Source organism: Neoarius graeffei, chromosome 6 (assembly GCF_027579695.1).
Source record: "Neoarius graeffei isolate fNeoGra1 chromosome 6, fNeoGra1.pri, whole genome shotgun sequence".
Lineage (NCBI taxonomy): Eukaryota > Metazoa > Chordata > Actinopteri > Siluriformes > Ariidae > Neoarius > Neoarius graeffei.
Window position 1 is genome coordinate 90,251,768 of NC_083574.1, and position 11,695 is coordinate 90,263,462.

Consider the following 11,695-nt stretch of genomic DNA (forward strand, 5'->3'; position numbering starts at 1 on the left):
TAGGCTGCACCTGCAACCAGAGCTTGATATTGTGTTGATAGCTAGGCTGTCCACAAGTGCTGTTATTGGTGGCTGCCTCATCCTTGTTTTCATCAGGGGACAGATAAACATATCAGGGAGTTATCTTCCTTGGTGATCCAATACACCTCCACTGGTTGGCAACTCTCTCCCTCTACCAAATCACTCTCAAAATCATCCATAGTTGCAGAAGGAGTTTCCAGGCAGTGTACATAATGTATGGTACTCCACTAGGCCTTGGGACTGAGCTCAATCTTGCCTTTACCCTCTCATGGATCCCTTTTCAGCTGTGTTCCTTCATGGTGAACCACATTTTTCTTGTTTTCAGGTAATCACTATGGGTGGCATCATACAATCACATTGAGGAGTCTCAATATGATGCTCTCTGAGGTCAATGTTATGGAGTAGAGGTGAAAACATCCAAAAATTCCTTCTGAAACCTGGCAACCTATGCTGTCTGGGATAGTGACAGCTGGACTCCAGAGGGGACTGGGGTGAATTGGGCCACACTTTTGGACTTATCTCTGACCCCAGCTCATCCCTTTCAGGAACCACTGTTGCCAGACCCACAGGGACCTCTTCTCTCCATGCTTTCAGGAGGCTGAGGTGGTGTATTTTAAGTGCATTACTCTACCTCTGTTTGCATGACTTAATTGTTGAATTCTCTGGCTCACTTTGTGGCCTCAAAGGGTCCTTGCCACTTCTCAAGCAATTTAGAGTTTATAAAAGGTAGTAAAATTAACACTTTATTTTCTTCTTTTGACTGCTCCCATTAAGGGTTGCCACAGCAGATCTATTCTGCATATTTGATTAGGCATTGATTTTACATCAGAGCCCATCCTGACACAACCCTCCCCAGTCTACCCAGACTTGGGACCAACAATAAGTATGCACTGGCTTGTGCAACCCCAGTGGCTGGGTATTTTACCTAAGCTACATGTCTTTGAACTGTGGGGGAATCCAGAGCACTGGGAGGAAACACACACAGACATGGAGAAAACATGCAAACTCCACACAGGAAGGTCCCCAGTGGCTGTGAGGTTCAAACCCAGACATTCTTGCTGTGAGCTGACAGTACTAACCACTGCACCACCATGCTGCCAAAAAATGCTGGAATTTATCTTCCGGTCAAAATTCCTGTAGGTGAGTGCTATTATAAATCCAGGATTGCCATTCTTTTGCCTGTAGCTGCACACATGCCAAAACTAGCCTTCTGACTGCAGGACCCCATCCACAAATATTTTCCTTACCAATATCTGAAATACTGCTAATTTCTCCCTAGAATTTAATTAGGAAGGACACCACTGGATACTTATGAACATTCCCATATACACACCTCACTTTCCCCAATCATGCATTTTCTAATGCCCTGCACTGAACCATGCTTTGGTGGACTATGGTAAGGTTGGACACTAGGACTGCCAAGGCCCAATGTGTGCTACCTTGAAAACTCACTGCCTCTTGGTACATTCCTGCTTGATCAGGAGAGGCCAGAGATGTCTCAGAAATGTGGATCGGATAACTACTTCTGTAAGGGGACAGTGAGCCAGGAAATGCTTGTTTTTTTCCCACTGCACCTGCACACCTGCCCAGGCTTTGTCCAGGTCATGGTAAGCACAGATGGTTCCACCTGCAGATCCAGACAGGGACTTCGTGGAAGTACGGGCATGGATGCATAATTGGCCAAGGTAAATTGGCCCTTTGGGAAGCTGGCTTTGGGGGAATTTGTCCCCAATTCCACAGTGCAGAGATATGGGAATGACTGGGAGACACAGGGAAGAGAGAGTGAGAGAGAGAGAGAGAGAGAGAGAATGAATGGGTAGGGTCCCTGTTCCCAGAAATGCAACCAGATGGTATTCTGCCAGTTGGACCACCTCTTCCAGCAATGCAGTACAGTGGCACTGGAACCACACAAATTACAACCCCGATTCCAAAAAAGTTGGGACAAAGTACAAATTGTAAATAAAAACGGAATGCAATGATGTGGAAGTTTCAAAATTCCATATTTTATTCAGAATAGAACATAGATGACATATCAAATGTTTAAACTGAGAAAATATATCATTTAAAGGGAAAAATTAGGTGATTTTAAATTTCATGTCAACAACACATCTCAAAAAAGTTGGGACAAGGCCATGTTTACCACTGTGAGACATCCCCTTTTCTCTTTACAACAGTCTGTAAACGTCTGGGGACTGAGGAGTCAAGTTGCTCAAGTTTAGGGATAGGAATGTTAACCCATTCTTGTCTAATGTAGGATTCTAGTTGCTCAACTGTCTTAGGTCTTTTTTGTCGTATCTTCCATTTTATGATGTGCCAAATGTTTTCTATTGGTGAAAGATCTGAACTGCAGGCTGGCAAGTTCAGTACCCAGACCCTTCTTCTATGCAGCCGTGATGCTGTAATTGACGCAGTATGAGGTTTGGCATTGCCATGTTGGAAAATGCAAGGTCTTCCCTGAAAGAGACATCATCTGGATGGGAGCATATGTTGCCCTAGAACCTGGATATACCTTTCAGCATTGATGGTGTCTTTCCAGATGTGTAAACTGCCCATGCCACACGCACTAATGCAACCCCATACCATCAGAGATACAGGCTTCTGAACTGAGCACTGATAACAACTTGGGTCGTCCTTCTCCTCTTTAGTCCGAATGACACCGCATCCCTGATTTCCATAAAGAACTTCAAATTTTGATTCATCTGACCACAGAACAGTTTTCCACTTTGCCACAGTCCATTTTAAATGAGCCTTGGCCCAGAGAAGACATCTGCGCTTCTGGATCATGTTTAGATACGGCTTCTTCTTTGAACTATAGAGTTTTAGCTGGCAACGGTGGATGACACGGTGAATTGTGTTCACAGATAATGTTCTCTGGAAATATTCCTGAGCCCATTTTGTGATTTCCAATACAGAAGCATGCCTGTATGTGATACAGTACCATCTAAGGGCCCGAAGATCACGGGCACCCAGTATGGTTTTCCGGCCTTGACCCTTACGCACAGACATTCTTCCAGATTCTCTGAATCTTTTGATGATATTATGCACTGTAGATGATGATATGTTCAAACTCTTTGCAATTTTATACTGTCGAACTCCTTTCTGATATTGCTCCACTATTTGTCGGCGCAAAATTAGGGGGATTGGTGATCCTTTTCCCATCTTTACTTCTGAGAGCCGCTGCCACTCCAAGACGCTCTTTTTATACCCAGTCATGTTAATGACCTATTGCCAATTGACCTAATGAGTTGCAATTTGGTCCTCCAGCTGTTCCTTTTTTGTACCTTTAACTTTTCTTGCCTCTTATTGCCCCTGTCCCAACTTTTTTGAGATGTGTTGCTGTCATGAAATTTCAAATGAGCCAATATTTGGCATGAAATTTCAAAATGTCTCATTTTTGACATTTGATATGTTGTCTATGTTCTATTGTGAATACAATATCAGTTTTTGAGATTTGTAAATTATTGCATTCCGTTTTAATTTACAATTTGTACTTTGTCCCAACTTTTTTGGAATCAGGGTTGTACAAATGAGAAAATGCTCCCATACGACTTGGTCTATGATGTCATCATCATTGCACTCTTTTTCCAGAAGCCACCATCAGCAGGCATCTTGGAGCTGTTGGGTGAAGGCAACTAGGTGGCCAAGCACACTGAGTGCCAGTGTGCAGAAGTACTGGCAATGATGTTACAGGATGTGGCCAACTTGTTGCAAAATAGCCTGATTCAGGTACAGATACTCCAGCAGGTTTGATGCTTGGAGCTGTAGGGCTGTGAGTTGAAACTCCCCTGACAGAAGCAGCAATAGGCAGACTACCGACTGCAAGATTGGCTATGAGCATGTTTCTGTGGCACATTTGAAGCCCTCTAGGAATGCCTCAGGTCAGACTAAGGCCCCATTATGACTAGCATGATGAGGGGTTGGGCCACAGCATCCACAGGAACTGCTGTTGGAGAACCCATTGCCTAGACAAGGCTACAGATTACCTGTCAGTCCTCTGCCTGGACTTACAAAGCCTGGAAGTTCTGCTCCTGTTCTGTGCACAGTGCAATAAGGGCCTGATTTTGGGCTTGGTGGATGCTGACAAGATACCAGATGATCTAAGACTCCATGATGGTGCTTCCTCCTCAAGTCCCAGGTTTCAATATAAATGTAATACTCTCATGGTTCTAGGAAATGAAGAGTCAGGGAGCAGGCTTGCAACAACTCAGGTGGATTTATTTTTCCCCCTCTCACTTTTTAGCAGAATTTCTTTTTATTGCATGTCTCGCACTGAGACACACTCAGATACACACACATTGGAATACACACTATATGTTCTGTGCTTCATTGGTCTCTCCTCCTGCAAGCACACAGACATAAAAATTATGGATGTATATAAAGTAAGCACAGGTGAAAGCCATCATGTGTTACCTGCCTGTTCAACCTTCCTCCACTCTGACCACAGCCAATGCTTGATCATGCTCTCACCTCTACACAGATCTAGAGGACTTTGTTCTAGATATAAAACTAGCAAAATCTGTAGGCAGTGCCATTTTCACCAAATTTCAGGAAACTCAGTTTTAAATATCCATTGCAGAATCATTCAGGGGCTTCCCAGTGTGCACAGGAGAAGAAAATCTGTCTGAAGTGGAAAACATCTTCACTGATATGTCCATGATGGCCATCATCAGAAAAAGTATATAAAGGAGTTTATGTCATTGCCCATCACCTACATGCACTTCTTTGATGGCAACAAACTTGTCCTACAAAGAAGCAAACTGATCCTCTCACTGAGAGTTAAAAGTGGTGCTAAGGCACTATTTTTGCCCTTTGGCTTGTTTGGGCAAATACATGTTATATTAAAAGAAACAGTCATAATGCAGTTCATAAAGTGTGCACATAGTATACCTGACTATACAGAACTTTTAACATGCATAATTTTAAAAACATATGAACTTTCCTTTTTTAACTGAATTAAGCTTTTTTTTTAATGAAGCTAAAGTAAAGAACACTTAAGTTCATTAAGTTATGGGGACAAATATTGATTAAGTGAAAAGCTCAAAACATATTATTTAATATGGCCCTGGATAAAGTCTATGACCATGTATCTATTACTCAACACACTGGCCGCTGTACTTTTACACACCAATTAAAGTATTTTGTATTTTGTTTTCTTCCCAAGTCAAGAAGTTCTATTGCACACTGAAATGGGATGTTTGTCTTAATAATAATAATAATAATAATAATAATAATAATAATAATAATAATAATAAATTTTAAAATCTTTTTTGTGTCTATTACCAACAAATTCCCATAATGTGGAGTGGAGTGTATAGCACAAGCACCATTAAATGTTGATTGAATGATTGACTTTATTTATTTATTTATTTATTTTTACTATGTTTAAACTTCTGAATTAGCTAGTGTACATAGAATCCCAGTGTCCAAAGCAAATTCATGTGCTGAGTCAGTACTATACTGGGAAAGCAAATATGTTATGATTAATAAAGGACATGGGAAGTCTAAGCATCACTAAAAAGACAATCACATTTTTTTCTTATTTTGTTTCCTTTGAACTCGATAAGAAATTTGAAAATGGTCAAACATGACATTCATGGAAAGTATATACATTGAGCAGGGGGAATGCATTTTAGAAAACATCAGACCTCCTTTGATTTTGGCTCATGTGTGTAACTATACCATAGAGGATTTGCATTTCCATGTATAAAAATAACATTCAATCCTTCCTGTTCATCCAAATCACAGATTAGACCACACACATGTGCTCCTATTCATCCTCTGTACTCTAGAGTGGCATATAAATGGAGTCAATATTTACTCTCCTGCACATGCTAACAGCCATCATAAATTTCTCCAGAGCTAATGAAACTACTTGTAGCCTGCGAGGAGATCTTGCATACCCACATTTTTCAAAGAATGGTGATATCATAGTTGGAGGTATTTTTCCATTCTATAGTAGTTGGGAATTCACAGACTTGTCCTATTCGGTTATGCCACCACCAATAAAGTGCACAAGGTAAGCATTATTTATAAAAAGACCATTAATGTAATTCATTGAGCATTTACTATGATAAATTACTATGCTGTTACTATGATACTATACTTTTATTTAATACTTAAATGATGGATTTGCCATGCCGTCTGATTTATTTTTTTATTCATTTTTATCAGTTTAGATTTCAGATCCTTTCAGTACACACAGTCCTTGATCTTTGCAGTAGAAGAGATTAACAACAGTTCCTCTTTGCTTCCTGGAGTCTCACTGGGCTACAAGATCTTTGACACTTGTAGTTCTTCAGCAATGGGAGTTAAAGTGGCAATGACACTTATTAATGGAAATGAGAACTCAGTTGCACATTGGGTCTGCACAAAGCCAGCCCAGGTGCAAGCCATGATAGGTGACACATACTCAGCGGTGTCCACAGCGATAGCAATGAGTATTGGACCTTTCAACATCCCCATAGTAAGAATTTATGCCAGTTTATTAGTAATATGAATACAACAACACTGTTTTAAAAGTTCGAGAGACATTACAGCTGAAAAGTCATTGTTATAGCTCACTTTTGGTGCATTGTACTGTGCAAAATGAGTTCTGCAACATGACGCCTGAGTTGTCTGTAATAATGTAATTTCAGATCAGTCACTCTTCCACCTGTGAATGTCTCAGTGACAAAAAGAAATATCCCTCATTTCTGCGCACAATTCCCAGTGACTATCACCAATCCAGGGCCCTGGCAGAGATGGTCAAGCACTTTGGCTGGACCTGGGTGGGAGCAATAAGAAGAGATGATGATTATGGTAACACTGGGATGGCTACATTTACTAAAGTTGCAGAACAATTGGGCATATGCTTAGAATATTCCCTCCCATTTTTTAGAACCTACTCACAAGAAAGGGTGCTAAAAATTGTAGAGCAAATAAAAAGCTCCACTTCTCGAGTAATAGTGGGATTTCTTGCTCACTGGGATTGGGAGATTTTGGTGCATGTATTTACTAAACACAACATCACTGGATACCAATGGGTGGGAACTGAGGGTTGGATTGCGGATCCAATAGTGGCCACAATGGATAAGCAAAATATACTGCAAGGAGCCATAGGACTTGCGATTTCCAAAACAACAGTAACAGGTCTAGAGGACTTTATTCTTGATATAAAACCACTGAAATCTGTAGGCAGTGCCATTTTTACTAAATTTTGGGAAGCTCTGTTTAATTGTAAGTATACAATGCAGAATGATTCAAGAGGCTTACCAGTATGCACAGGAGAAGAAAATCTGTTTGAAGTGGAAAATACTTTCACTGACATGTCTTTGATGCCTGTTATCAGTAATGTATATAAAGGAGTTTATGCCATTGGCCATACCCTACATGACCTACTTGGCTGCAAACAAACTTGTCCTACAAAGAAGCAACCTGATCCTCTCACTGTGAGTTAAAAGTGGTGCTATGACACTGTTTTTGCACAAAGGCTAGCTTTGGTACACACGTGTTGGAAAACCAAGTCATAATGCACTTTATGAATAGTGCAGTTTTGCTTAATATAGATAACTTATATATTTTAAAAGTTTTATTAACACATGAACTAACTTTGATTTTAAATATTGTTTTTTTTAGTTCCTTGAACACATCAAAAAGATGCATTTCAAGACCAAAGATGGTGAAAATATTAATTTTGATAAAAATGGTGATCCTGCAGGAAAATATGAAATCATAAACTGGCAAACAAATGAAGAACACATACATAAATTTGTTACTGTTGGGTTTTATGATTCTACTTTTCCTGGTCCGAGTCGTTTAAATGTAAACATGACCTCTATTATTTGGGCAAAAAATACTGATCAAGTGAGTATAAGGAGAATTAGAATTGTATGAAGATAGATCTTGGGGGGGGGGGGATTTATTTGTCATTTTCTATCGTTTTAATACAATATCATATATTGTGTATATACAGTGTATATATATATATATATATATATATATATATATATATATATATATATATATATATATATATATGCCTTGGTCCTAGGTACCCAAATCTGTATGCAGTGACAGCTGCCCACCTGGAACAAGGAAAGCTGTGCAAAAAGGAAAGCCAATCTGCTGCTTTGACTGCATACCATGTGCTGCAGGAGAATTTAGTAATATGACAGGTACAAAACAAAATCTTGATGTTGTGACAATTACAGTTCAATTTTCAAAAAAATACTATTTAAGAGTTTGCAATGGTCACCTAAAATTTTGCAGTCAAGGTTATAATACAAAATTATTCAATCATTTTTGTGAATACACATAAAATAATTTTAGGAGTATGCTTTTGCTATGCAACTTTATCCATTTCAGGTCCTGGAGATATATAATACAATTAACATTCAGAATATTCAGAATGCCATGTCCTTCAAAAGCTTTTGTAAAAGGTCTTATGTATTCAATTATAATGTAATAAATACAATATAATACATTATTGTTCTTTCCAAAACACTTAAAATAACAAACAAAATTTCAAATAACTTTTAGCTTTACATTACTTAAATTTATACAGTACATTTTACTGAAAAATGAGTGTTTAATATATAATGTCATGTAATATGACAGTGTACACTTTTTACCCTAAACTCAGCCTTCACTGTTTAAAGTCAATAGATTTCAAGAGATGGTGACTGTTAATTGGAGATTAATCTTAAGACAGCAAATCAGCTTTATTAACTTGTCACATATTTTAAATTCTATTTATTATTTCCCAAACATATCTAACTTTTTTCTTTGTGTTACTCTTTTTTTATGTCTTCATTACAGATTCTCTTGAATGTAAACAATGTCAGCAGGAATACTGGTCAAATCCACAGAAGGATAAATGTGTCATGAAAGAAATTGAATATCTGTCATATGAGGAAACTATGGGAATACTGCTCACAGTTATTTCTGTTGTTGGTACATTTATGACAGTGATAATAGCAGTCATATTTATTAAATATAAAAACACTTCAATAGTCAAAGCCAACAATTCTGAACTGAGTTTCCTGCTGCTCTTTGCACTGGCTCTCTGTTTCCTTTGTTCGCTTACTTTCATTGGACGGCCCTCTGAATGGTCCTGTATGCTGCGCCACACAGCATTTGGGATCACTTTTGTCCTATGCATTTCCTGCATTCTTGGAAAAACAATGGTGGTATTAATGGCCTTCAAGGCAACGCTTCCAGGAAGTAATATCATGAAATGGTTTGGACCTCCACAACAGAGACTTAGTGTACTTGCATTCACTCTAATACAGGTTCTAATCTGTGTAATTTGGTTAACAACATCACCTCCTTTTCCTTTCAAAAACCTAAATCACTACAAAGAAAAGATAATTCTGGAATGTCATTTGGGCTCAACCATAGGATTTTGGGCTGTGCTGGGTTATATTGGACTTTTGGCTCTTTTATGTTTTGTTTTGGCTTTTCTGGCTCGGAAGTTGCCTGATAATTTTAATGAAGCTAAATTCATCACGTTCAGCATGCTCATATTCTGTGCCGTCTGGATCACTTTTATTCCAGCTTATGTCAGTTCACCTGGGAAATTTACTGTAGCTGTGGAAATATTTGCCATTTTGGCATCAAGCTTTGGTTTGTTATTCTGTATCTTTCTTCCAAAATGTTACATAATTATACTAAAACCAGAGAAGAATACGAAAAAGCAACTTATGGGGAAATATGCCAGTTGAATAAGCTAACAGTCCAAATGTTATGTAATATAATAATATTATGGCCCAAATTTAAAATAATATGGCCCAATATAACGCATATGACAAAGTAACCATAACTAAACTCATTTAATATTTTAACATTCAGGTCTGTTCTGAATTTTTACTCACTTAATAATGGATTTTTTGTATTTTGTTTTCTCCCCCACTTAAAAAGTCTTGTGGCTCATTGAAATCAGGTATCAGCCTTAATAAATATACATTTCATTTTTGAAATGTTTATTTTGTATCATTTTCCAAAAATTCAGATAATGTGGGGTTTAGTATGTAACACAAGCACTGTTTACACAAAAAGATTGATTGATTGAATAAATAAATGAATTACATACTTTTGAATACATGTACATATATATGCATCCAGTCAAGCCGAAAAGTCTGCACACACCTTTCACCTTCTCCACATTTTATTACATTACAGACTTATTTTACAATAGATTGAGTTAATTTTTTTTGTCATAAAATTCTACACAAAGTAGCCCATAATGACAAAGTGAATGCAGGGTTTAGACATTTGTGCTAATTTATTAAAAATCAAAATGTAAAATATCATATTAGAGAACTTTGCGTGGGTGGGTGGAGCACAGAAGTACGGCAGGCCAGAACTGAGTTTCCAAAACTCTTTATTTTTGCACTTTTCAGTGACTTTACGCTCTCCCAGCCACACATGCATACACACACACAAGTCATCTGGTTGGGGAGAGAGCCCCCATCCTCTGCTCGCTCTCTCCTTTTATAGGGCATGGTCACTGGGGAAAACACACAAACACAGGTGAATTGACATCAGGTGCAGTGATTCTGCCACTTACCTTCCCTGACTCTGCCCTCCATTCACAGACCGATTCTTGACCACGCCCCCGCTGCCACATACCCCCACCACCCGACTCAGGCTGGGCAGCCGTCTGGCCTGCAGCAGACTCCCCCCCCTTGACGGGAGAGGAAGTCCGCCATGACCATCTGCACCCCCGGCCTGTGGACCACCTTGAAGTTAAAGGGCTGGAGTGCCAGATACCAACGGGTGATCCGCACGTTGGCATCCTTCATGCGGTGGAGCCACTGGAGGGGCGCGTGGTCTGAACAGAGGGTGAAAGGGTGTCCCAGCAGGTAGTAGCGGAGGGTGAGGACCACCCACTTGATGGCCAGGCACTCCTTCTCTATCATGCTGTAGCGACCCTCACGCACCAACAGCTTTCTGTTGATGTACAGCACTGGGCGATCCTCCCCCTCCACCTCCTGGGACAGAACAGCCCCCAGCCCTCTGTCCGACGCATCTGTCTGCAACATAAAGGGGAGAAAAAAGTCAGGGGAGTGTAACAGTGGCCCCCCCACCCAGTGCAGCCTTTACCTCAGAGAAAGCCCGCTGGCATTGCTCCGTCCACTGGACTGTATCTGGTGCCCCCTTTTTAGTGAGATCAGTCAGCGCGCTGGTAACATCCGAATAATTAGGTATAAACCTACGATAGTAGCCAGCCAGCCCCAGGAACTGTCTCACCCCCTTTTTGGTCTTGGGCCTCGGGCAGGCCACAATTGCTGCTGTCTTATTAATTTGGGGATGCACCTGCCCATTGCCCAAGTGGAAGCCCAGATACCGTACTTCCACCCACCCAATCACACACTTCTTCTGGTTGGCTGTGAGACTCGCTCGCCTTAGCGACCCAAGGATGGCCCTTAGGTGTTGCAGATGCCATGGCCAGTCATTACTATAGATTATAATATCGTCTAAGTATGCAGCCGCATAGGTGGCGTGGGGGCGGAGGACCCTGTCCATAAGCCGCTGGAACGTAGCGGGCACCCCAAACAGCACAAAAGGAAGTGTGACAAATTGGTGTAAGCCAAATGGTGTGGAGAAGGCCGTTTTTTCTCGGGATAATGGAGTCAAGGGGATCTGCCAATAACCCTTTCTCAAATCCAGTGTTGAATAAAAGCAAGCCGTGCCT

The 11,695-nt window shown here is 40.1% G+C and overlaps 1 protein-coding gene across 1 annotated transcript; it reads left to right on the forward strand.

Annotated features, from left to right (window-relative positions):
• Window positions 1-5,822: 5,822 nt before the first annotated feature.
• LOC132888368 (extracellular calcium-sensing receptor-like) lies at window positions 5,823-9,722 on the forward strand. The gene is made up of 6 exons (XM_060924424.1): window positions 5,823-6,037; window positions 6,193-6,484; window positions 6,657-7,448; window positions 7,636-7,863; window positions 8,051-8,174; window positions 8,818-9,722. Exons 1-6 carry the CDS (start codon window positions 5,823-5,825, stop codon window positions 9,720-9,722), a joined length of 2,556 nt encoding a protein of 851 aa, XP_060780407.1.
• The last annotated feature ends 1,973 nt before the right edge of the window (window positions 9,723-11,695 follow it).

Coding starts and splice junctions, on each gene's coding strand:
- LOC132888368 (XM_060924424.1), top strand. CDS start 5,823: ATGGAGTCAATATTTACTCTCCTGCACATGCTAACAGCCATCATAAAT. Junction 7,449..7,635: donor AGCAACCTGATCCTCTCACT/GTGAGTTAAAAG, acceptor TGTTTTTTTTAG/TTCCTTGAACACATCAAAAA. Junction 8,175..8,817: donor AGAATTTAGTAATATGACAG/GTACAAAACAAA, acceptor TCTTCATTACAG/ATTCTCTTGAATGTAAACAA.